Source organism: Callorhinus ursinus, unplaced genomic scaffold (genome assembly GCF_003265705.2).
Source record: "Callorhinus ursinus isolate GAN/ISIS: 27379988/994484 unplaced genomic scaffold, GSC_fseal_2.0 scaffold53, whole genome shotgun sequence".
In the NCBI taxonomy this organism is placed as follows: Eukaryota; Metazoa; Chordata; class Mammalia; order Carnivora; family Otariidae; genus Callorhinus; species Callorhinus ursinus.
This window is the reverse complement of record NW_027397115.1, coordinates 4,757,451-4,784,652: the sequence shown is the minus strand read 5'-3', so window position 1 is coordinate 4,784,652 and position 27,202 is coordinate 4,757,451. Positions and strand designations below refer to the sequence as shown.

At 43.2% G+C, this 27,202-nt stretch overlaps 1 protein-coding gene across 2 annotated transcripts in view; it reads left to right on the top strand.

Moving 5' to 3' along the window:
• Positions 1-25,042, top strand: part of DOK5 (docking protein 5) — a 178,056-nt gene extending 153,014 nt beyond the window's left edge. For both annotated transcript variants that reach the window (XM_025853378.2, XM_073883930.1), the window contains 2 exons: positions 17,396-17,516; positions 24,282-25,042. In XM_025853378.2, coding sequence (XP_025709163.1) covers positions 17,396-17,516; positions 24,282-24,346 — 186 coding nt within the window. In that variant the 3' untranslated portion in view covers positions 24,347-25,042. The remainder of the gene's footprint in view (positions 1-17,395; positions 17,517-24,281) is intronic.
• Positions 25,043-27,202: the final 2,160 nt, after the last annotated feature.

Here is a 27,202-nt window from a genome sequence, read left to right as displayed (position 1 = left end):
GACTGCAAAGATATGATCATATAGATGATTAGTACTACGGTATTTTCTCTCTTCATAATTTATGCATCTCAACCCCTCCTTTCCCCTCCTTAGCAACTCCTAAATTTTGTTCAGAAGTTTGTATTCCTCTTTCCATGTTTTTCTCTGTATCCATATAATCCTATAGAAAAATCCATATCTACAGACACACACAGATAGATATACACATAGATATATATATGGAAGATGGGTGTTTGGAAGCCATTGTTTATATTATAAAATTGTGATACTATTAAAGATTTTTAAAACAACCCTCTTGGTTTTCTTGTTTAATAGTAAATACCTAATGGAAATACAGTACTTAAAAGACATATAGCTTAGGTCTGACCCAAGGGTTAGCCATCTGTGGCCCATGAGCAAAATCTGGCTTATGCCTGTTTTTGTAAGTAAAGCTTTATTGGAACACAGCCATGCCCATTCATTGATATGTTGTTATGACTGCTTTCACACTGAAACAAAAGAGGTGATTCATTGGCTTGATACAGACTGGAGAGCCTGCAAATCTGCTTGCTATCTGGCCCTTGACAGAAAAGATTGCCAACCTTGCTCTTATTCATTCTTTTGAATGGAATGCTTGATATTTTAGGGTCTCGATGTGGCACGAACTTATTAAGCTTATCTAAGGTAATATCAGATTTTGGGGGGCCACTAATAAACAGTTCTACACCATACATCCTCGTATACATGCTCTTATGTATGTTAACTTTATTTTTTTTTAAAGATTTTATTTATTTATTTGAGAGAGAGAGAATGAGAGATAGAGAGCATGAGAGGGAAGAGGGTCAGAGGGAGAAGCAGACTCCCCGCCGAGCAGGGAGCCCGATGTGGGACTCGATCCCGGGACTCTAGGATCATGACCTGAGCCGAAGGCAGTCGCTTAACCAACTGAGCCACCCAGGCGCCCTATGTATGTTAACTTTAACTGAGTTTCTGAATGTTATTTTATTTAACTGAATTTTCTAAACCCAGGAGCAGGATTGCTGAATTAAAGGTTGTAAGTATTTTAAAATTTAAATAGGTGTTGCTATATTGCCTCCAAAATACTGGAGTACTTTGCATTTCATTGGGAGCACTATTAGGTCTGTTTCATAGAGGGAGAAACTGAGGCTCAGTAGCTCACAGTAAGTGAAGAGTCAGGAGAGGAATGTAAAGCCCAGGACATGGATTCAATGGGAGCTGACAGGGAAGATCAAATGTGGGGACTTGATGTAGGTAGAAAACCGAGGACTTCTAGGGCCCCTGTGTGTGCTTATGGGCTGGGCATGGGGGGAAAGGGCGAGAGAGTTGGGGAAAGGAGACTCAGGATAGTGTTTCTCCACCTTCAGAGTGCATCAGAGTCACCTGGAAGGCTTACTGAGCCACAGGTCACTGGGTTCTACTGCCAGCGTTTCACAGGTCTGTGGTGGGGCATTGGAATTTGAATGTCTGGTAAATTCTCAAGTGATGCTGATGCTGCCAGTCCAGGCAGCACACTTTGAGAACCACTGCTCTAAAGTGACTCTGAGGATCTGGCTCCTTGGTCCCTGGAAGAAATGGAACAAGAGCCAGAGACAGCGCGGCACGGGACCGCATGCCTTGATGTTCTGTATCGGGAAGACATGCGCCGATCAGTGAGCATACTCCTCTGTTGGGAAGAGAGTGTCAATGCGTGCATAGTTCCCTCATCGTCTAATTATTGGACACTAACCACTCTTTACATGTGTATCGGTGGTCTATGTTTACAGGGTTTAGGAAAGCAACAACATGTGAAGAACGCTAGACCGTTTTAAGAAATCATTCCTCCTCCCACACAAAGGGGAGGGTACCTGTCCAGCAGGTAGAAGGTGGGCACAAGAGCCTCTCTGTACACCTCTGTACACCACCGTGAGGATGAATTACGTCTTCTCATGCACCATGTGGTTGCCCCACAATGATTACAGAACTTTTTCAACAGCATTTGCATCTCTGTTCAGGAGGGATTGGTTACCACCACTTAGCGTACCAATTAGCATTTTAAGCAGTTTGTATTGATTAAATGAATCTGCTTCATCAAGCAGAAAGAGCCCCACAGAATGCAGCAAATGTAATTATCTCAATAAATGACTCCTAGCACCAAACCATATAAGATATATTTGCTAGAACTTTACAGTGTGTTTGATAAACCTCAGAAATATAGATTTGTCAGACTTGGTAAATAGATTGCATGCTCCACAAACACATGTTTGATCTTTATGTCTTTTTTTCCTTTTTTTAAGTATTATCTAAGACCACTGTTCTCTTTTAAGGGAGACATTTGGTCTGGATTTTGTAAGAATAAACCTAACATTTTAAGATTCAGTTCAAAACATATTTACTATTCATGAGCTATTTGAAGTACTTCTCTCTGGCTGGAGATCTGAAATTATGTTTGAGCTTCCTTGAGAACTCTTTCTTCATCTCCTTTTAACTTCTCCTGGTTTTCATTTTCTCGTAAGTCTCATTTGGAGAAGACCCAAGGGGGTAGGGGCCGGGAACGGGGAGGACCTGTAAAGCTACAGTGTTGGAAGCAGAGAGATGTTTGCTCTGTGCAAGCCTAATCTTGGAGGAGTGCTGTTCTTACACATAGTCCTCAGTACCCTCTTCAGAGCTACAGAATTCTTTAAACGGGTGAATGGACAGGGTGAATTTGAGGGAGGAAGCTGTGATTTATTTTTAGATGCATTTAGTATCAAAAGGAGACTTTTGGATTAAGAATTGGATTTGTGCTTGATGTAAAATGCAAATCCTGCATGAGAACCTGCAGTGTAATATAAGTCTCTCTCCCGTGCTTTATCACCCCAGACCCCCAGTTTACTTTCTCAGGAGCAAAGTCTTTACCAGATTCTTTTGTATCCTTCCAGAATATGTTATCATTTATTAGATAGAAAACATATCTATTTATTAATACATTCATTCATTCTACAAATATGAGTATCTACCTTTGGCAGGCCCTGTTCTAGGAAGCAGGAGTACAGCAGAGAACAAGAAACAGTCCTTGTCTTCAAAGAATTTGCTGCATTGTTGTGGGGGATGAGACGGACAATCAACAGTAGACATATAAATCTATATCAAGAGTTGATGAATGCTCTGAAGAACATTACAGTGTAAAGCAGGAGAGAACAATGGAGGTTTATTGCTCTGATGGGGTGATACACTGGCAGAGAGCTGAGGGAAGTAAAGAGGAGCCTTGAAAATTTCTGAGGACCAATTGTTTCGGCCAGAGGGGACCTTAAGTGCAAAGGTCCTGCGGCTGTTTTATGCTTTGCATGTTCAAGGTCAAGAAGGCTATGATTTTGAAGCAGATAAAGTAGGGAGAGGGAGAATAGGGGGTCTGGTCTAGAAGTAACTAGAAGCCAAGCACTATATGACCTTTGGATCATGATAAAGACTTTGGATTTTTCTTGCAGTGGGTTGGGAAGTCATTTGTAGGTTTTGAGAAAGCTGAGATATGCTGACTTCACTTGTAAAAGGATCTCCCCGGCAGCTATTTGGAAAAGACTCTGGGTAGGTAGGATAAGAGTATCAACAAGAAGACATATTAGGGAGCTATTTCAGCCGTACTGGCATCTAGGTGAGTGCCATGACATGGACCAAGATGGCGGGCTGGACATGGTGAAAAGTGGGGGGTTCTCAACACATTTTGAAGATTGGAAAAACCAGATTTACTGATGGGTAAGCAATCCTGTAGGATAGAGAGTAAACAAGGTAGCCTCACGGGGCTTTTTCTGCTTCAAGCCGAGAAACAGGTAGAATGGAAGAGCCATTTATCTAGAAGGGGAAGAGATTGGAGGGAGTGGACAGTGAGAAACGGTAGTTCAGGAATGGACGTGTTAAATGAGAGATGCCTACTAAGCACATAGGTGGACACGGGATGTTGAATACCCAAGTCTGAGGTTTAGGGGACAGATTGGAGCTCCAGATATGCGTTTGAGAATCATCACAGTGTGAATAGATGATACTTAAACCCATCCCAGTGAAGAGCTCTCCCCGTGAGCATGTATAGATAAGTAATTGTGGCTCCTTATTTTTAGGATTGTTTCAACATCACTTCACAGAGGCCTACCTTTTTCTTTTTAATGGCTACAGATTAGTCCGTTGTATAGATGCACAGTAATGTGAAGGTAAGACAGCTTTAAGAATAAAAACAAAATTATCAACTCATCTACTTTTCTGACGTTGTAGCATTTAAAAGTAATTTTTGAGTCACTCTAAAATCCAATTTGACTTGTAAATTAAAATTAAATTTTAAAATGAATTTAAAAACTGGTTATTGGAATAGTTGTTGATAGAGTGGGTCCCAGAATAAAAATTGTGGTTAGCAGAAAAAAAAATGTTAGGAAGGAGATTGGGTCAGAGTTTAATTCCATGATCTTGGGGCGCCTGGGTGGCTCAGTTGTTAAGCATCTGCCTTCGGCTCAGGTCATGACCACAGGCTCCTGGGACCAAGCCCCCCACATCGGGCTGCTCCCTGCTCAGCGGGAAGCCTGCTTCTCCCTCTCCCACTCCCCCTGCTTGTGTTCCCTCTCTCGCTGTGTCTCTCTCTGTCAAATAAATAAATAAAATCTTTAAAAAAAATTTAATTCCACGATCTCATCTGGTAAATTAGAAATGATTAAGGAAACGAGAAAATAAAGTACGGCACAGGCAAAGGATGGGCTGTGACGCAGACATTAAAATGGCCATGTAGAAGACAGTAGTGGTTAGGAACGTTAAGGTCTATTCACAATATATGAAATGTAAAAAAGAGGATGGTATAACAGCATATCCACAGTCATGCAGTTTGTGTTAAATACACATTATGTATGCACATTAAAAAAAAAAGACTGGAAGGTAATTATTAACATGTTAAAAGTTCTCTTTATTTCTTTGCTTTTGTTTTTCCTAGATGATGTATATAGGGCATATTTCAAATCTACCTTATATTCTTTTGTGTATTACCTGAACATAAAAATATATCAGTACTAGGGAAGAAAGAATACAATTTATTACAAGTTTTAAAGAAATGGATCATAAACAAAATGTGGACCTCCCTCCCACCCCCTTTTAGGTACTAAGCAAAATGCTACCAGATATATAGGTAGAGGTGCCTTGGAGATTTTAAGCTCCCCAAGGTGGGGGAGAGGGAGACTTTGGTTTTAGGGGGACGCTTGTGGATTTTCTCCTTTTCCTATAGTTATTCCATGTGCCCACACTAAGAGCTTTGTTCATACTTATTCATTGAATGCATCGTGTACTAACTGGGAACAGGTGATTAAATGTATTCTCTAAACGTATTTGTGTTTTTGACTTAATTGGGTGGCTTTTTTTGCGGTTGTTGCCTGAATACTTTTTAAAGCTTCTGTCGTGAAGCCAGGAACAGTCCAGTATCAGATATTTAGGTTTAAAAAGATGTGAATGTTCCTATTAGGACCCTTTTCAGAAACTCTTGCTAAAGACAATATTTTGATTGATATGGGCTTAATTACAGTAATGCTAAATTTATGGAACCGCACAATAAGCCATGGATGTTCTTAAAATTAGCTGCGAAGTAGAAGCTGTTTTTTTTTTCCTCTCTCTTTTTTTACTGATGAGATAGTAAGGAGTAAAGGAGGTTAAATAACTAGCCTAGAGTCATGCAATTATTAGTGGCAGCTTCCAGACTTTTCCCCAATTTTTGGTCAAGTTTGGGCTCTTACCACAGTGGAAAACTTTTTTCCCCCCAGCATGATTGGTCCAAAGGACATAGGACAGTAGTTCTCAAAGTGTGGTCCCTGGACCAGTAAGATAGAACCATCTGGAGACTTGGTAGAAATGCAAATTCCTGGTGGGTGGGGCCCAGGAATCTGCATTTGAATGCATCCTCCAGGTGATTCTTCTGCTTGCTAAGGTTGGAGAACAGTTGACCCAGGGTCTGGAAAGCACAGGTAAGGCCTATTTTCAAATATTCTTTTCACTGGAGAATAAGTAGGCAGAAGATGAAGGCCTTGTTCAGGAAGCCCAATGGAGAATGTTAGTGAACAGGGAGGGTGGTGTTACCAAAGCTGAGTGGTGAGTGGAATAAAGGAGACATTGAGATGCCGACTTTTTTGGGAACACAGTTTTACTATTTCTCTCTTGAATTGTCCCTCTGACTCAACTTTGCCCACATTTTGTGCTTAAAATATCTGTAGAAAATAAGTTGGTTTATATATACCTAAACTGGGGATACTCTCAGAACTGCATGAGCTCTGGAAGTCTGTCAGGTTAGCAGACATCCTGGCAGAGAGGCGGCTCTGACTCACAGCTGAATCTCGTTGTCAAAACTGTGTCCTGGTTCCATCACTTCAGGACCCAGGTGGAGGAGATGGAAAATTACGATCTGATTTGCATATGCAAAGTTGCTCTTGCCACACCCCTGCTCTAGTTGCTTGAAGGAGCAACCTGGTGCAAGTTTAAGAGCATGAGGAGGAGGGAGTGAGCATATGGTATTCATATGCTCCACCATAGCAGCAGACAGCTACATCCTGTCGTGCTGTTCAATTTCGACAAACACAATGCTCTGCCGTAAAATAGTTGGACTCCGGAGAAGGACAATATGGTGGCGTATTTCGGCTGAGACTCAACACTGCTCTGTACTCCTGGTCTCCCACTCATAAAAGAAGTGCTTGAGCAACAGGTGTCAGCCAGACCAAATGAAGAATACAGACACCAAAAATGTGATTGGTGGTGAGGAGGGCAGTTTTTTGTTTGTTTGTTTTTCTCACCAAGAAGCGATTTTTTTCTCTCCCAAGAGGATTGATATGTTTTGCCCGTCATTATTAGAGAAGGGCCTGGGCAATCAGCATTTCCCTCACTGTGAGCCTTGGGAAGTCTTTAAAAGGATCTGTCTTTGTTATTGACAATGATAATGATAGGCGACCATGCTTGGGCCAGGTGTCACTCAAGCTTAAATGTCACTTCCCCTGGGACTGATTGACCAGAAGTCATCTCCCACTAACTTATTATATCATGAATTCTTTAATAGTCTGGATAGCACCTACTACTATCTGATTTTATTTTTCTGAGGACAGCTTACTTAGATTTAATTCACATACCATACCATACGCCCTTTAAACTGTACAGTTTAAGCGGTTTCACTATGTTCACAAAGTTGTCTCCATCACCACCATCAACTCCAGAATATTTTCAGCACCCCAAAAAGAAACTTGTCTCCTGTAGCCATCACCTGCCCAGCCATAGGCAACCACTAATTTACCTTCTCTTTCTCTCTGGATTTACCTCTTCTGGACATTTCGTATAAATGGACTCATACAACATAATGGTCTCTTGCAAATGGCTTCATTCACCTGACATCATGTTTTCAGCTTCATCTATGTGGTAGCAGTTAGCAGGACCTCATTCTTTTGTGCCGCAATCTGATTACTTTTTATGCGTTTAGTTTGTCTCATTAAAAGGGAAGTTCTATGAGAAAGGGCACCTTGAGGCTCAGATTAAGAGGAGGATGTGTCCCATATCCCACAGTTCTTGTAGAGCACAGCCTAAACTGGAGCATGGTCTCTGACTCTATGGTCAACCTCTCTTCCCAGCAACATAGTGTTTTTGTGCCTTTGAAACCCTATCTGTTACAACCATTGATTGGTTGAGTATTTCCGGCCAAGGGGCAGCATCAGAACTCACTTAGCCTGGGTTAGGAAGAGACCTATGTGCATCCCTCTGTTTAGGGAGAAAGTTCAAGTGTTCAAGTACAAGACGGCATTTGTTTGACTTTCACGAAGCCTGTCTTTCTTCCCTGGTGGGATCTTGAGCTAACACTGCTAATAGAATGAATAAATGGGTAGAGTTGAACGCCCCTGCTGCTGGACTGGCCAATTGTGCATCTGCCTGCACGTAGGCAGATCTTTCCCTGAGGCCTTGCTGCAGCTCATCACTTGAATAGCAAAGTAGGATGGAGCAGAGTCTTATTAGTACGTCTCCCACAGCCAGTGAAAGCCACGTTAATTTAACCTGGACCTAGAGCTTCCGCAGGAATTCAGCCTTGGGCTAACGGTGCTTCTCATTTGCTGGGTTGACTAGGATTGATTTCTGAAAACTATTCCCTGCTACCTGGGCAAAAGTGGGGTTCATTCCTTTGTTCACGCATTCATTCATCCATTCTGTATTTGTGAAGCCATGGGAGGCCCTAATGAGGTGCTGGGGATATGGAGATAAAATATATACTCACCGTTTCCCAAGAGTTTATGGTCTGCAGTAGAGCTGGGGTAGTCTAGCAACTATCAAAAAATAATGAGATGATGAGAGTAGCAATGGAGCATGAGGGGCGCCTGGGCGGATCTGTCGGTTAAGATCAGGTCATGATCTCAGGGTCCTGGCATGGAGCCCCAAGTGGGGCTCCCCGCTCAGCAGGGAGTCTGCTTGTCCCTCTGCTCCATCCCTCCCCCCACTCATGTTTGTGCACACACGCTCTCTCTCTCCCTCTCTTTCAAATAAATAAAATCTTTAAAAAAAAAAAAAGAATAGAGCTAGAGATATCTGGTAGGAGCACTAGATGTCATTAAGGGAGAAGAGATGTCAGGAAAACGTTGAGGCGTTCCTGAGCTGACTCCTGACGGGAAGGTAGGCATCAGCCAGGTGAGAACTGGGGAAATGGGGTGCACACAGACCACACACAGCCTATCTGTACTCCCTATTTGGCTGCCAGGCCCTTCTTTACCCTTATGGGTTGGATTCACTCATGTGCTCGCAAATGTTTAATAACTGGCTCTCTGAAAAACAGTGCACGCGTTTGTACACAGAGTTGGGAAATGACATAGAGAAGCATGCTATTTTACAGTGTTTCTACCAGGTAGATGTAACCGACTCAAATAATCTCAGCATAGATGATAGTAAAATACCCAGGAAGTGATGAGTCTTGAGTAACACATCTGTTATGACTTGAATAACATTTATACAATTGCATGTTATATACACAGTTTAATTTTTTAAATAATTTTTTATTGTTATGTTAAACACCATACATTACATCATTAGTTTTTGATGTAGTGTTCCCTGATTCATTGTTTGTGCGTAACACCCAGTGCTCCACGCAGAATGTGCCCTCTTTAATACCCATTATCAGGCTAACCCATCCCCCCACCCCCCTCCCCTCTAGTCCCTCAGTTTGTTTTTCAGAGTCAATCATCTCTAATGGTTCGTCTCCCCCTAGACTTACTCCCCTTTATTCTTCCCCTCCTGCTATCTTCTTCTTCTTTTTTTTCTTAACATATGTTGCATTATTTGTTTCAGAAGTACAGATCCGTGATTCATCAGTCTTCCACAATTCACAGCGCTCACCATAGCACATACCCTCCCCAATGTCTATTACCCAGCCACCCAATCCCTCCCACCCCCCACCACTCCAGCAACCCTCAGTTTGTTTCCTGAGATTAAGAATTCCTCATATCAGTGAGGTCATATGATACATGTCTTTCTGTGATTGACTTATTTCACTCAGCATAACACCCTCCAGTTCCAACCACATCATTGCAAATGGCAAGATCTAATTCCTTTTGATGGCTGCATTATATTCCATTGTGTATATATACCACCTCTTCTTTATCTGTTCATCTGTCGATGGACATCTTGGCTCTTTCCACAGTTTGGCTGTTGTGGACATTGCTGCTATAAACATTGGAGTACACGTACCCCTTCGGGTCCCTACATTTGTATCTTTGTGGTAAATACCCAGTAGTGCAATTGCTAGATTGTATGGTAGCTCTATTTTCAACTGTTTGAGGAACCTCCATACTGTTTTCCAGAGTGGTTGCACCAGCTTGCATTCCCGCCAACAGTGTAGGAGGGTTCCCCTTTCTCCGCATCCCCGCCAACATCTGTTGTTTCCTGACTTGTTAATTTTAGCCGTTCTGACGGGTGTGAGGTGGTATCTCATTGAGGTTTTGATTTGGATTTCCCTGATGCCGAGTGATGTTGAGCACTTTCTCATGTGTCTGTTGGCCATTTGGATGTCTTCTTTGGAAAACTGTCTGTTCATGTCTTCTGCCCATTTCTTGATTGGATTATTTGTTCTTTGGGGGTTGAGTTGGATAAGTTCTTTATAGATTTTGGATACTAGCCCTTTATCTGATATGTCATTTGCAAATATTTTCTCCCATTCTGTCGGTTGTCTTTTGGTTTTGTGGACTGTTTCTTTTGCTGTGCAAAAGCTTTTTATCTTTTTTTTTTTTTAAAGATTTTATTTATTTATTTCAGAGAGAGAATGAGAGATAGAAAGCACGAGAGGGAAGAGGGTCAGAGGGAGAAGCAGACTCCCTGCTGAGCAGGAAGCCCGATGTGGGACTCAATCCCGGGACTCCAGGATCATGACCTGAGCCGAAGGCAGTCGCCCAACCAACTGAACCACCCAGGCGCCCAAAAGCTTTTTATCTTGATGAAATCCCAATAGTTCATTTTTGCCCTGGCTCCCCTTGCCTTTGGCGATGTTTCTAGGAAGAAGTTGCTGCGGCTGAGGTGGAAGAGGTTGCTGCCTGTGTTCTCCTTTAGGATTTGGATGGACTCCTGTCTCACGTTTAGGTCTTTCAACCATTTGGAGTCTATTTTTGTGTGGTGTAAGGAAATGGTCCAGTTTCATTCTTCTGCACGTGGCTGTCCAATTTTCCCAACACCATTTGTTGAAGAGACTGTCTTTTTTCCATTGGACATTCTTTCCTGCTTTGTCAAAGATTAGTTGACCATAGAGTTGAGGGTCCATTTCTGGGCTCTCGATTCTGTTCCATTGATCGATGTGTCTGTTTTTGTGCCAGTACCATGCTGTCTTGATGATGACAGCTTTGTAATAGAGCTGGAAGTCCGGAATTGTGATGCCGCCAGCTTTGCTTTTCTTTTTCAAGATTCCTCTGGCTATTCGGGGTCTCTTCTGGTTCCATACAAATTTTAGGATTATTTGTTCCATTTCTTTGAAAAAAGTGGATAGTATTTTGATGGGGATTGCATTGAATGTGTAGATTGCTCTAGGTAGCATTGACATCTTCACAATGTTGGTTCTTCCAATCCATGAGCATGGAACGTTTTTCCATTTCTTGGTGTCTTCTTCAATTTCTTTCCTGAGTATTTTATAGTTTTCTGAGTACAGATCCTTTGCCTCTTTGGTTAAATTTATTCCTAGGTATCTTACGGTTTTGGGTGCAACTGTAAATGGGATCGACTCCTTGATTTGTCTCTCTTCTGTCTTGTTGTTGGTGTATAGGAATGCCACTGATTTCTGTGCATTGATTTTATAGCCTGCTACTTGACTGAATTCCTGTATGAGTTCTAGGAGTTTTGGGGTGGAGTCTTTTGGGTTTTCCACATACAGTATCATATCTTCTGCAAAGAGTGAGAGTTTGACTTCCTCTTTGCCGATTTGGATGCCTTGGATTTCTTTTTGTTGTCTGATTGCTGTGGCTAGGACTTCCAATACTATGTTGAATAGCACTGGTGATAGTGGACATCCCTGCCGTGTTCCTGACCTTAGGGGAAAAGCTCTCAGCCTTTCCCCATTGAGAATGATATTCGCTGTAGGGTTTTCATAGATGGCTTTTATGATATTGAGGTATGTACCCTCTCTATACTCTGAAGAGTTTTGATCAAGAAAGGATGCTGTCCTTTGTCAAATGTTTTTTCTGCATCTATTGAGAGGATCATATGATTCTTGTTCTTTCTTTTGTTAATGTATTGTATCATGTTGATTGATTTGCGGATGTTGAACCAACCTTGCAGCCCAGGGATAAATCCCACTTGGTCATGGTGAATTATCCTTTTAGTGTACTGTTGGATCCTATGGCTAGGATTTTGGTGAGAATTTTTGCATCCATGTTCATCAAGGATATTGGTCTGTAATTCTCCTTTTTGATGGGGTCTTTGTCTGGTTTTGGGATCAAGGTAATGGTGGCCTCATAAAATGTGTTTGGAAATTGTTTGAAAAAATAATGAAGATTTGAAAAAAAAGGGAGAGAATGTGATCAGGCAGGAGACTAGAACAAAGCCATACACCAGTGATTTAGGGTATATTTTGATCTGTTAGAAGAAACTGTATCTTAAAATTTTAAAGAGAGAACAACTTATATATATATATGCCAAAAATAAGGGTAACTATTATGAAGGGATAAAAATATGACTCTAAAAATGAAAAATAAGAAATGTTTTTTTAAAAAAGGGATTGATAAGATGTTGGTTGAAAAAGGCAAAAAGAAAAATTAAAAAAAAAACAGTTAAAAAAATTAACTTTGACAAACTAATGAATCATTTTAAAAAAAGCCATGAATTCTATGTGCAGTATTCCCCTAGCGCTGGAGTTCTCCCGTTCTCCTTGATCGGTAAACTTGGTCTTGGCTTGCTGGCTGTTCCTGCCGATCTTCTGGGGGAAGGGCCTGTTGCCGTGGTTCCCAAATATCTTTGCTGGAGCTGGAATTGCCCCGCCCTTGTTGGTCCTGGCTAAGCAAGGTGCTCCGGTTTGCTCTCAGGAGCTTTTGTTCCCTGCAAGCTCTCGGTACAGCTTTGGAGGACCAGGGTGAAAATGGTGGCCTCCCAATCTCCACCCGGAGGAGCTGAGAACTCGGGGCCCCGCTCCTCAGTGCGCCCCCAGAGAAAAGCAGTCACTCCTGTCCCTGGTCTCCGGCCGCACTCCGTGCTCACCCGGCCTGTGACCGAGCGTTTCTATGTCTGGCACCCGACCCCGTGTGGAGTCTCCAAACCCAGCAGATCCCTGCGGTGCGCTCCCGCGCCGCTCCTCCCCGGGGAGGGAGGGGAGTCTCCCCAGATCTGTCGCTTGTTGGGTCCCTGCTGGAGGAGCAGTGGCCCGACTGGGCCGCGGATCACAGTTTATGGCCACCCCAAGCTGAGAGCCCGCGCCTTGGCTCCGTCTCTGCAGCTGGCTTCCCCGCTCCAATCCCTGGGAGCTCTGTCGCACTCAGGCACCCCCGGTCTTTCTGTGATCCCGAGGGTCCTGAGACCACACTGTCCCGCGAGGGTTCCACCCCCCCGCTTAGCCACTGGAGTGACGTCCCTCAGCGGAGCCGACTTCTAAAAGTTCCGATTTTGTGCTCCGCGGCTCTAGCACTTGCCAGAAGCGGCCGGCGGAGGCCCCTCCCCCGCCGTCTATCCTCCCGAATATCGCCTCGGATTCACTTCTCCGCACGTCCTACCTTCCAGTAAGTGGTCGCTTCTCTGTTCAGAGTTGTTGCTACTCTCCTCTTCGATCTCCTGTTGAGTTCGTAGGTGTTCAGAATGGTTTGATCCCCATTCAGCTGAATTCCTGAGACCAGACGAAATCCAGGTCTCCTACTCCTCCGCCATCTTGCTCCCCTGCTGCTCAGATTTTGATGCCCTTTTCCTGTCATCCCATGGCACCCAGATTTCCTCTGCTTTACACTTAAACTGTATTGTCTTAGACACAAGCTCTTTGTGGTTATAGACTGAGTCTCAAAATCAACAAGTATTTGATGATAAGCTGAAGAAATGTTCTTTCCATTTATTTACTCAGGTGGCCAAACCTTGTAAATTTATCATCTCTGGAAAAATCAAACTTAGCATGTTCATGTGCACGTGTAAAGACTGCTCCCCACTTGGCAGCCATGGCTTTAGGAGGCGATTTGAATGTGACCTCGAACTTGAACAAACATGGAGAACAAATAGGTGCTGGTCAGTAGGTTCTGAGAGATGGAGTTCAGGTCCTGGGACACAAGGGCCAGCTACCACCTTGCTGTGTAAACTCGGGTACTGATTTGTTGGCTTCTTACCACGGGTGGCTGGGCTGGATATTCCTGTAGTTTGATGTTCCATGACTGTATTAAACTTTCCTAATAGTCGCAGGATGCAAAATGGATGGTTTGGATAATTTTTCTGTTTTTTTTTAAATATATATAGAGTTCAAGGATACCTATTTAATGAAAAGGTGGGAACAAGACTATCAGATATGGTAGACAGTTCTACTTAAAACACCATTTCCGTATTCACATTGAGTTCAGATGCATTTGATAAATTGGAGAATGATTCATTCTAATATCAAAGTGTGTTGGTGCAAAAAACAAAATCAGAAACAAAAAAACAACCACTTTTCTTTTTTCTAGGCAAGGGAAGCCCAGAATAGCAGGAGTAGAATTATAAGCTTTAGCGGAAAGGGAAAAGCCCTCAGTAAACTACTGCACAGCAGAGCCTCTTCCAGCTAGAGTTTAAGAAGATAAGAAATGAGCAGAGGCACCAAAGGCTCTACCCGGAGAGGTGCATCCCCCCCCCCCGACCTTGTACAGCTCTGGACCAGCTCTTGTTCACGGGGCTACACAGCCAGCAGGGCACACCGTTGGGGAAGAGCTTACGCTGTATCTGCATAGCCTGGACTTCTGAGGACAGCATTTCTAACCAAATGTGTGTGTGTGTGTGTGTGTGTGTGTGTGTGTGTGTTTAAACAACCCCTGCAAAACCTCCAGCCTCTAAGCCTCCAGGCTGCCTCTCAGAGGAGCGATTCCTTTGCGTAGAAAGCATACATTTTGAGGGGTTGTCCCATAAGCCGATTTTCCCAAAAGAATTGCAGATGGGGAGGTTTTTCAGAAATGTCCATGTCTCCTTATGGCAGAAATAGCTGTACTTCAAATGTTTACGGTTTGGGGTCGTCTATTTTTTTACTCCTTAATGTGAAATTACTATGATTTTTATAAACAAGAAAAACCAAACTATATAAAAGTGTGTTAGGTTAAAAAAGAAAAAGGAGGAAGAATGCAATGGTCTCTCCATGTACTCAAGATGACCTAGTTTTAAATCATCTGAAAATGTAGCGTTACTTGTATTTCCACCTGCAGTGTCAATGAGCATCCACTCATGTCCCCTGCAGCTGGATGTCGAGACTAAGACTCAGAGTGCCTTGAAGCAATAAAGAATGAGGGTGGAAACTTCCCTGATAGTTATCTCACCAAATGACTTCTCACCAATTGTTAAATAAGATTTTTTTTTCCATTATTTTTCTCTGGAGACAATTAAGATGCCCCTTTTCTCATGAACTACGGTAATCTCCCAAAGGGTTGAGGAAGAAAGAGAGAGCCAGGCTGTGTAATGTTCTCCATGAAACATGATGTTGGTGTCATTGCATTCTTGTTCCTAAATAAGCTTTCCAAAAATACAGTCAAATCATGCTGGCCTGCAGAAATATATTCATGGTACTGCAGTGAATAATTTGAAGGGATGGCTATTTCCCGAATGTTTTCTTTATATTAAATTTGTTATTGTATTAAATAGAGTATCTTTTTATTAAGAAAATCCAATAATCAGTACCTTGGAAATCCAGCTCTTTTCCTTTCTTTCTTTCTTTCTTTCTTTCTTTCTTTCTTTCTTTCTTTCTTTCTTTCTTTCTTTCTTTTTGTGTTCCATGTAAATGAGGTTGAATGTCACCGGAAGTCACTGGAAAATAGATTTCTGCTTCTTTGTTTTTGTTTTTTGCTCTTAAGCTTTGAGACTTTCACATGTATAGAAATAGAGAAACAGAACTTTTCTACTAGCTTTGTGCTCGGCTCGTTGCCCTTTTGATCCGACAGGACATGTTTGGGGAAGAAAATGTCCCCATGAAACCTAGTGCTAATTCTACCTGGGGACACATTCTGGTAATTGTCCTATTGTGATAGGATGGAGAAGTCAATCCATCGCATGTAAATGCAACGCATGTAAATTAAATTATCTTTGGAATAAATGGCTCTAATCTTTTTTTCAAGTTTAATCTCATCAACTAGAATGAGTTTTGGTCAGCGGGGTATGAAGCCTCCTATTATTTCAGCTTTACTGAATGAATAGACAGATATTGGGCCTGGATCTACCATACTGTTGAGGTGTGTAGAATGGAGAGTTTTCTTAAAAAAAAAAAAAAAAAATCTCTAAATGGGCCTTGCAATTCATAATAATAATAATTATACCCCTCATTTTTTTCCTGTACCTAGTTTGTGCTAGATAGGTGCTGAGCAATTACTGACTCTAATACAACCCAAGTGGGCAGGCATTTAATGTCAGTGCTTCTCATACAAGCAATTAAAATGACATTCCACTAGATACAGTGGTCTGCAACTCACTGTTTCCCTAACAATACAATACATAAATGTTTCCTTTTTCGTTGACGTGAATCTACCTTCCTCTGGTTTGCCATTGCCAAGTATGTCCTCGTGTCTCAGTGCAAATAACCAGGTCCTCAGCAGTAGAGACTCGAGCTGCCTCTGGTTGGTTTGCGATGCTTGCAAACTAGGTCTCACTGCATAAGCTTGTGCAGATCTGTGTATTTCTGGGCACATTTGTAAAACTGAGGTGGGTTATTTGATATTCAGACAACTCCGGGAAATCAAACATTGCAAGTAGTCCCTTCTCCTGTTAATGTGTAATAAAACTAAACCATGATTGCATTTAGACCGGGCTGAGATGAGAGGGGGGCAGGGAGGGCTGCCTCACATCACACTCATGCTCTTCCAGATGTGTTGTCCCTGTGTACCTGTCCTTCTACTCAACTCCTACCCATCCTATGAGGCCACCTTCTCTCTGAAACTTCCCTTGTAAGGCCAATCCCGCCAGTGTGTCAGACAGGCCACAGACGACTCCCCAGGATGTGGGCCCAAGAGCCCCGGCTTCCCCTTCCCTCCCTCAGTATCTGGAACAGGGATCAGGCGCTTGGAAGAGCAGACAGTGTTTTGTTCTGATGCTAGTGACAGAATACCCAATTCAAATCAGCTTGGACTGAAAAGAGATAATTGGCTCATATAATTGAGAAGTCCAGGGCTAGTTTCCAGGTTTAGGTGGGATCCAAGGTCACCCCCTTTTCTTGGCTGTCTTCCTCGGAATCAGTTCATTGACTGGCAGGCTCTCCCTTCGTTGTTCCAAGGCAGGCTCCTGTCCATCTCCTGTCCTCAGCAGCCCCACAAGGAAGCCCATTCATTCAATGCAACGCGTTCTATTTATTGTGCACCTACCACGTGCCAGGAAATATTCTCGACCTGGCGAGAGAGCAGTGAACCACACAGGCAAAAACCCTTGGCTTACCTCTGTTGATTTTCTCTTCCACAAAAGTTCTAATAAGTGTTCCCAGGGGTTGTGTCTTACTGGCCTGACTTGGGTCACCAACCACCCCTAGAATCAGTGGTGAGGTCAGCCCCCTGTAACTGGATGGATTGAGCTGAGCTGGGGGGAGGTTCTCCAGAGGAAAGTGGACACACTGTTGCCAGCAGGGGGAAGAACGGATGCTGCTAACTAAGCAAAAACAATAGCTGACCCCACGGCTAGGTGAGGAAATGCCCATTGATTTGCCCACCAGCTGCTCTGACGTTCTGACTCCCAGCGCCCCAGTTCTCAGTCAAGTCTTTACCAGCCGCAGGGTCGCTGACACACTCCTTTCTTCCCTTTGATGCAGCTCCAGATGAAGATGAGCGAGCGGGCCGCCTCCCTGAGCACCATGGTGCCCCTGCCCCGTAGCGCCTACTGGCAGCATATCACACGACAGCACAGCGCTGGGCAGCTCTGCCACCTGCAAGGTAAGCACGGGGCCAGGTGCCCGGGCAGTGCCCCTGGCAGCCCTGTGGGGTGGGGGGAGCGCAGCCAGCCCAGCTGTCCCCTTCCCCCCAGGGCCAGGGCCCCCATCGAGGCCGCACTCCGGGGCATGTCCTCCATCACAGTGTCCTGGGGAAATAGTTTAACATGCAGATTCTTGGGCCCTCGGCTGCAGAGTTTCTCCATCTTAGGAAGTGGCTGAGCAAACCACCTTGATCAAACACCTGACGGGGTGTGTGCAAGAAAGGTGGGGTCCACGCTGCGAGAAAACAGGCTAGTAGTGCACTTGGCACCAACAGCATCAGCATCCCTTGGGAACTTGCTAGAAGGCAAATGCTCAGGCCCCTTCCGGGATCCTGAAAGTTCTAGGATCAGGCACTCTGGGGTCGGGGCCCAGCCATCTGTGTGTTCATCCAGCCCTCCAGGTGATTCTCCCCAATGCCCAAGCTTAGGAACCACGTGCTGTTGGAAAGGGATGCCCTGGGGCAGGGTCCTGGGTTCTGGTTCTGCAGGGACTCTAAGCAAACCCTAGGAGGCCTGTCTTCCAGAAAAGTGGGCTCAGAAGCAGGATACAGAAGGGCCCGTGGTGGGGACAGCAGGAATAATTGGAAAAAAATTTTAAACATTTTCTTACCTCTTCAAATGCAGCTTTTATGGTTTACAGTATGCAAGAATAGCTTGTGCACATGTTATAAAAAACAAATAGGCCTCTGTGGCGGACCCCTGCTGAAGAACTTTGCATGATCAGCTGCAAGACACCAGAACTTTGACGGGCGTGCGCTAGATGGCACCTAGTTCCTATGCAGTAATCTGTCAAATAAATGAATCTGAGAACAAATGAAGGGCCACAGGGAACAGTGGCCTCAGCCGTAAATAGCACTGACCGTTCGCTAGTCACTGAGCCTTTTCAGCCCTTCCTGGTGGCCATTTCTGCCCCAGAGAGCTTTTCCCGTTCTTTCTTCCTGGAAGTCTGGGCCTCTCCGCGCATCCTAGGTCACTCTTTTTCCTCTCTAGGTCTTACCTCCCGACTCCAGGGTAACCCTCCCGGACTCCCGTATAACTGGCGTGGGATCTTGATTATGTGTGCTCCCAGGACGAGGGTGCTGACCCCCCTCTTTAGAGTCTTTATCCCAGTGCTCACATCATGTTGAATTGTGTGGCTAGAGGACTCTTCTTCCAGGAAGCAGTAAAGCCGAGGACAGCTGGGTCTTTTGTCCTCATCATTTTATGCCCCCGGTGCCTTGACACAGAGGCCATCCTGATTATTTGTTGAACGAATGTGTACTGAGGGCACTTACATTCTAGTCTTTGGGACTGTAAGTTCTGCTCCCTCGCAGAGAGCATGGCACAGTGTGGATGCTCAGAAAATATATCCTGAGTGCCTGTGTGAGTGACTGCACTCATAAATAACTGGTAAACAGGCTTACTTCCCAGGACATACCCACAGAGAGAGAGAGAGAGAGAGAGAGAGAGAGTTGGGTGAGATCAGGTTGTCCCAAAGACCATTTGTTCCCTAGCATGTTCAGAAATTTTTGCAATATTTGAATTACATTATCAGCATTTTTCTCATATGCATACCCCCTACACTATTATTCAATTTTACGCAGTCTCGTCTCCTTAAATAAATTCCTTTTTGTAAAGAAAATTGTATGCCACTGCCTTTATACTATTATAGCAACTGGCTATGTTTTTTTTTTTTTTTAAGTTTTTATTTATTTGAGAGAGAGAGAGAATGAGAGAGAGAGAGAGAGCATGAGAAGGGGGAGGGTCAGAGAGAGAAGCGGACTCCCCGCTGAGCAGGGAGCCCGATGTGGGACTCGATCCCGGGACTCCAGGATCATGACCTGAGCCGAAGGCTGTCGCTTAACCAACTGAGCCACCCAGGAGCCCAGCAACTGGCTATTTTTTTTTTAATATACAATAAGATAAATAGTAATTATTTTTATTTTTTAAAATGTTTTTGTTATGTTATGTTAATCACCATACATTACATCATTAGTTTTTGATGCAGTGTTCCATGATTCATTGTTTGCGTATAACACCCAGTGCTCCACGCAGAACGTGCCCTCTTTAATACCCATCACCAGGGTAACCCATCCCCCCACCCCCCTCCCCTCCAGAACCCTCAGTTTGTTTCTCAGAGTCCATCGTCTCTCATGGTTTGTCTCCCCCTCCGATTTCCCCCCCTTCAGATAAATAGTAATTATTGAAAGTTTAAAGAAGTATGAATAACATAAATTCACACAAAGCTGTTAAATTGCTTTGTAACTTGACTTTCTACACTTACCAAGATGATCTTCACAAAGAAAGTATGTCATTTTAGATTCTGCATGTCGGGCCTGCAAAGCAAAGTTGGGAACCAAAGTGATGTAGGCTTCATAGGGAGGAAATTGATAAGTGACCTTAATTCCTAAGATACTGAGTGGTCATTTGAGAAGTCAGTTTACATCAAAGGTGATGTATGGTGGGATTTCCCTAGAATAGCGTGTTTGCGAAGCTGCGCTGACAGTGGGCTAACCTGAATACTTAGGATATGTTGCAGTTTTAGAATTACTGCAAAATCAGGTTCGAGTTTCTTGGTTTAGATTTTTCAAGTGATCACAGACATAGGAGTCCCGGAACAGTAATTTGAGGATAGTGATTTCTTAATTTCTAGTGAGATTAATGGCCACCATAATGAGAATGAATACCACAGATTTCCTGCAGAGCTGATGAATTCTCAAGCTTTGTATTGGTAATCTATAGGGTTTTGAAGATGATTGTGTTTTAGGTTTTGAAGATGATCATTAAAGCTCCTCTTGGTTGCTCTTTGTCACATTGTGATCTTCATTGGACATGAATTTCCATTTGAGTTCTTACAGTTTTTCCCTGTTTGGCACACTGATAATACTTGCTGAGTACTCCAATATCTTAGAATATCTGTATGCATGAAAATGGCATGATCATTGTTTCAGAGTTATTATTATTTTTTGCTTTATATTTTGGTACCAGTTATTCCATCAGATTATTTGCTTCTACATACTTTTGTTCCCTGTGTCAGTGAATGTGTTTTATTTTTGTATTTAATTTGTACCAATGTTTATGGAGAGATTTCTTCACCTACATGTTCTGCGTTGATTTGTCTACATTTGTTTTATCTTGTGGATCGCTTTTGAGTCACCAGTATTCATTGAGATACAGGGCCAGTATGTGGTCTGTGTGTCATATGGGACTCAATTTACCATTAATTTGTTACCTTAAGAAAAAAAGTTCTCAGACTACCTAATTACCTGCTTTATCAGAGGTGGTCACTGACGTGACAAATAGGATAAGTTTGTGTGTTGGTCTGCCTATGCTACCTGTCTTCCTCCGTCCCCTCCCCGCACCCCCAGAATAAAGTCGAAACTGGAGGAAAATGGATGCCATCGTTGTGTGCCACACATTGAGGTTACATGGCCCATGATGTCTTGTTTTGATGGTGTTTGTGAGTTGTGACTCCTCTGGCCAGCTCATTTACCTGGGGGATATTTCAGGATGACTTCCAGATGACAGATCTGGAAGCTCATCTTGGAAAACATACAGACCCTTACAGGGACATTGGTCCATCTGGTTGGAGAACAGCTCAATCCCTCTCCAAATTCAGTCCTACAGAGCCACCTGCTGGTTGGTTTTGGAATTATTCTCTTATTATTCCCGTCCGTGGTGGGGAAGAGGGGCTGGCTTTGACACAGCTTGGTGTGTGAAGACTTATTTAATCCACCATCACTGCCTCTCCTGCCCCATTTCCAGTTTTCATATCGAAATGCCTTTTAGGATTGAGCATATACAAAATCAACACGTGAAAGAGGTTTATCACGAATCCTGGAGGAAATTCATGAAAGAGAAGCATTTATCAAGTTGAACACTGTATTCACAGGATTCTTTCAGGAATGCATCGCCTAAAATAACCACAGAGCGGTGGGTTCCCAAGTGTGTCCCGTGGAGTATTAGCCCCAGGAGATATGGCTCTTTCCCAGAACAGTACTGTAGTCCAGTAAGTTGGGGAGAAATGCTCCATGTTAGGTTAAATTCGCCTTTGCCAATCACTGTTTTCAAGGTTTCGAGATGTCCTGCCGTAAAGAATCTGTTTAATTTTGTTTAAACTAGAGCTCTGCAGATTTATTTGCACACGAAACCTGTTCTCCCCTTTTTTAATGTAAATAAACATGAACAGACCACTAGTGAAGTGCTCAGTTTGTTCCTCACAAGGCAGACAAGACATACTGAATGAGTATCTTCTATGAAGATAGCCTTCCTTAAAGACCTGCTTGGGGGTGGTAGGAGACAGCAGAGAAGAGGTGCCCCTCTTCAGTGGGGGCCCTTCTTCAACTCTGTCACTTCCTTTCAAAGTTATCCTCTTAGGAATCTTTCTCTTACTCCAAAGGTGCTCCATTGCTTAATAGTTCCAGAATCCTTCCATTGGAATTGCCTTGGAAGACAGTGTCCCTTGTTTATAAACAAGAAGAAAATAGGTATCATTTATCGGGTTTGACTTTAGATAATTTTAGGAAATCAGAGATTGGCACCAGATGTTTGTGTCACCATCTTTCTGGCATCCTTCACGTTGCCATATATGGTTCTCCTGGCAACACCTGGAGTTGGAAAGAGCAGGACTGTGTTCTCCATTTCCATGAAGGCAGAACCTGAGACCCTTGGAGGTCAAGTACTTGCTCAAGGTCACATGGCTAGTGGGTGGAGGGACTAGCGTTAAAACTCCTTTCTTTTATAATATGTTCTTACCTGTGAGAAGAAATTCTGCCACCACGGCTGTCTCAAAGACACATACCATAGAAAGGAAACAGCTCTTCCAGAGGCTTGGTTCCAGCTCATGCAATTTACATCTTTCTTTTAACGACGGTAGATTCCTAGAAGCAAGTCGCTACTTCAGAGACATCAACACTGGTTTTTCAATATTAATTCTAACACAGTCACATACGTGGTGTGTGCATCAGTTAAGAGAGAATAGATTAAGATCTGAGCAGATATGGAAGGGTAACAGGTAGATGAAAGTCTCAAGCTCTCATGTCTATCAGGATCAGGGAAGATGTGCAAACAGTGAGTCAGGGCACGGATGGGCGTGGTGGGGTCCCTGGTGGACCCCAGGAGCCCTGGGGCAGAAGAAAGGACAAGAGAACAGGGAAATGACACCTTTATGGAAGTTGGAAGTCATTTAACTCTTGACGGTCAATTCCAAACGTTTTATGACCCGTGCAGGCCAGAGAAGAAGTCTGGGCCGAGATGGGGTCTACGGGCTGGTCCCAGCTCATGACCTTTGTGTGACCTGCAAAACTGTGGGGCAGGTGATTCCATCCATTTCCTGGCTTTAAGCTAAAAATAGCACTGAAACCAAACCAGAAAGATTCTGTTAGCCGGCATGAGGATTGAGGCTGCAGGTGCTTCCATTCTGATGTGACCCCAAGTGAATACTATCAGTCACTTTTCTCACATACTTTTACAATCTAAGGAGCGACAAATGAAAGTTCAGGAAGGGCTTTGTTCTTGACCGAAGATTTGGGTTTTGCATCCATACTGTTTGTATACTTCCTGTGGGAACTTTTATCAAACTGTAATGAAGATGTATGGGATATTTACCTGTAGTCCTCAAACTCATTAAGTAATCTCTACACCCGACACGGGGCTCAGACCCAACCTCCTAACCATTTTGAACACAGATTCTATTTTCTTTCCACTGCACACATACACATACCCGCACTGTGTGACACAGAGAAACAGTGTTAATGACTTTGAATACTCCTGCCAGCAGGTGGCAGTAAAACCTCTTGTTTGTATAAAATCAAGCGCTCTGTCTACGGGGATCGGCCAACCAGGGACTGCCGGCCAAAGGACGTCCGCCGTCTTGATTTTGTGAACAAAGTCTTGCTGGAGCATCCATGCCCATTCGTCATGTATTCATTGTGGTTGCTTTTATGCTGTGGGCAGTGGAGTTGAGTGGTTGCAGTGAGACCGTATGGTCTGCAAAATCTAAAATATCTAGTATCTGACCCTTTATAGACGAGGTTTGCCAACCTCTGTCTTATCTCACAGAGACTGCTAACATGGGCCCTCTGTGTTGCCTTCCTGACTTCTTCACTTGTCTTGGTTTGGAGTCCAAGCCTGAAATAATAAAGCCTAAGGAGTCCTTACAACAAAATTTCCTAAGTATAAATATAATATTGGCGTATTCTTTTCTTTTCTTTTTTTTTTTTTTTAAGATTTTACTTATTTATTTATTTGTCAGAGAGAGAACGCGAGCACAAGCGGGGAGGGAGAAGCAGGCTCCCCACTGAGCTGGGAGCCCGATGCGGGACTCCATCCCAGGAGCCTGGGATCATGACCCGAGCCGAAGGCAGACGCCCAACCATCTGAGCCACCCAGGCGCCCCAGGATTGCCTTATTTCTAGTCCGGTTTCCAAAGAGGGTCCTAGACAAAAGTTTTCATAGTCCTATGATTCCTTCTCATTTCCCTTCAATATCCTGAACAAGGAGTTGATGAAGATAAAAAATTAAGGAGGAAAGTAACCGCTAGTAGTCTGATCATAGCTCAGTGCAAAGACCACGTGCAAATGAGATGTTAATCATGTAGTCTCTCCTGACTCTTATTTGAGCGCCCTCGGAAAAAAATCTGATGTTGTATGTTACTTATTTCTCTGCTATAGAAACCTGTTGCTAGCTAATTTGATCGCGTGCTTTCTTAAAATATAACCGCCGGTTTTAAATTCTTTTCGGAAAAGATGTTGCCAGCCCTCTGAAGCTTCATCGGACAGAGACTTTTCCTGCCTACCGATCGGAGCACTGACAGGAGCTGCTGAGAATCGAGAATCGTTGTGTGACACACTTGTGATGTGTTGGCCGCCGCAGATCCACCAGGAGGCCACAGGATGACAGCGAGGGGAGCCACGATGGAAAGAGGCGGGAAGTCCTGGCTAATTGTGTGGTCATTGGGAAACTGCAATGCAATATTTGTCTTTTTCTTTCTTTTTTCTTTTTTTTTAAAAAAAATCTTAGCGTGATTGAAACATGCTCTATAGATACCGACTTTTTGTTCCCTATTTTACAGCTGGACAGAAAGGAGTCGATGCCACAGAATGATTTTCTATTGTAGATACCATGTCCCTTGCACTTCTCTGAATCTATCCTTTTGTGGATTCTTGTGATTTTCCTTCTGAGTGTTTCAATTGTATGACAGTCAGTACTGATAATAAAATGGCTCTTCATTATTTGTTATTCATTGATACCGTATTCCTCAGTTGTTAATATCACGGTTCTGGTTAACTACGGGAAGTTATTTTTTATGACGTTGCCAATTAGTTAAATCAGTGCTTTGACTGGCTCTTACCTATTAGGTTAAGAAATAACTTCCAAGGACCTTTTAGTCTTCTCTTCAGGGTTACAGTTTTGCTCTCACACCATCTTCCTCCTACCCCCACCTTCCTTTTTTTTTTAAAGCCTTTGTTTTGTTTGGAGTCCCTTCGTAAAACATTTTAAAATAAAAGAGCATTCTTCACCCCTGTGTTCTTTGGATTCTGGAGATCTGGTTTTCTCTTCTATCTTCGGTATTTATGAAGGTATGTGACTGTCTTCCTTAGGAGTCATGAGCGGTCTGGCATTGCCCTTGATATTAGTGCGACGACCAGTTATACATTCGCCCACTTGCTCATTCAGCTGGTCTGGACTGAGCATTTTCTAGTTCCGGACACTGTGCTCTATAGAATCCAGCGATAGAGGGCTAAAGAGACACAGGCCCTGTCACCTTAAGTGCAGAGGAGTATGACAGGGAAATAAAGTTGCAATTATAATACAGAGTGACATCTGCTAAATGGGTCCCCAGTGGCCATGTGCCTCTGAAGAGATGGTCAGTCTATGCCCCAGTCTTTCCGACTGGGATCTGCCAGATGGGAATTCCATCTTGGGAGGTCCCGAAGCTAGAATGGTTATGGCTGCATGGGAAGGAGGGATGGTGTGTGTCTCGGTCACTACCCTCTTGTCAGTAGTATTCCCTGATACATATAGGGCATCTGGTTAAATTTGATATATGATGATTTATGTTTTTTAGTGTAAGTATCTCCCAAATATTGCATGAGATCTAAATATACTAAAAATTATTTATTGTATATCTCAGATTGAAATTTGATGGCATGCTCTGTATTTTTCTTTGCTAAATCTGGCTGTCCTGTTTCCCAGGCTCTAGATCTGTGCCTTACACGTAGCTCATGCTTGAAAAATACGCGATAATTGAATGGATAGATGAATAAACTCTTATCCTGGTGATAGAATTCTTCCCATAAGGGGAGGCAAGTTAATATTGATTGTGTACTTTCTCAGTGCCAGACACTGAGCTAGGCCCTTCTAAAATTACAGTTTTCCCCCAGAAAAATCTTTCCTGTATTTTCTAGGAAAAAAGTGAGTTTTACTCAGGGCCATAAAAAAGTTCATTTTCATTTGTGCTCCTTCCCAAAAATGCATAATTTCTCGAAATGGAGATTGACCAATGAAGCCCCAAAGGACCTGCTAAAATCCAGGTCTGCCTACCGAAAATCCCCATTGGATCCGAGTTAGTTGGGGTTTCCAAGGACACTGCTGGTTAGGATGTGTTTGTCTTGGAGGTGGAAAAAAATCGGGGGAGAGGGGGACGGAAGGTTGAATTTGGCTAAGAATTAGCGGATTAGGGACACAGACATGACACAGTGCTAATGGCTTTGCTGGAATGCTTTGGTGTTCTCTGTGTTCTGTGTAGCTACTTTCCACATTATGTTAGCTCAACCTCCTTCTCCCAGGTGTATTCAGATTCATCTTTTAAAAATCTGATTCGCCACAAACGTTTGACTATTTCTTCACTGTTTATTATCCTAACTCTAGCTGGCTCTTGTTTTTATTTCCTTTCTCTTCTAAAACTGTCTCATAAGAGGTTCTCCCTGGTTCCCGCGGCCTTGGCTGCCAACATGGGGGCTTATGTTGAAGAAGGAGATAAAGGAAATGGAATTAAAGAAATAATTATCATTTTAATGAAGTCAAAATTGCTGAAGCAAGTCTAGAGCTAATGAGCATGTAAAGAAATGTCGCTGAATGTAGTAAACTACACGTCAGAACCTCCTTTAGGATCTTTTAAAAAAGAAACGTTCGACCAAAAAAGAGTTAGAGTCCTACTTGGCTTCCTAATGGTTTTCATTTATTGTCAAGCACCATTCTAAGTGCTTGACCTGTATTACTTAATCTCCACAACGGGTCCACGAGGTAAGTATAATTCTTCGTTCCATTTTATAGATGGGGAAACTGGGCTTTAAGGAGCCTTAATAATCTAAATAATATGCCCAAGATGTCTTAGCTTTGTTGAAAGGTAAACGGTGACACATTAACGTTTTCAAGTTTATTTGAGCAATAGTCGTTTGAATTGGGCAGCGCCAAACCAAAGGTGGCTAGGGGTGCTCTGGGGATAGGATCCCAGACAAGAGCCAGGGAGAAGTTTTTATAGAGAAGATGAGGAAGCAAAGCAAGGAAATTATTTGATTGACTCTAGTTTAAGTGGTTGCTTTATTTGAGAACGTCTCGTGATTGGTTGTGCTTGAGTTTCATTTTCCAGGATTCCCATGCATTGACTTTGGCTTGCGTTTTGGTTGGCTTATGTAGGCTATGGTGCCTTAGCTCCACCCCATCC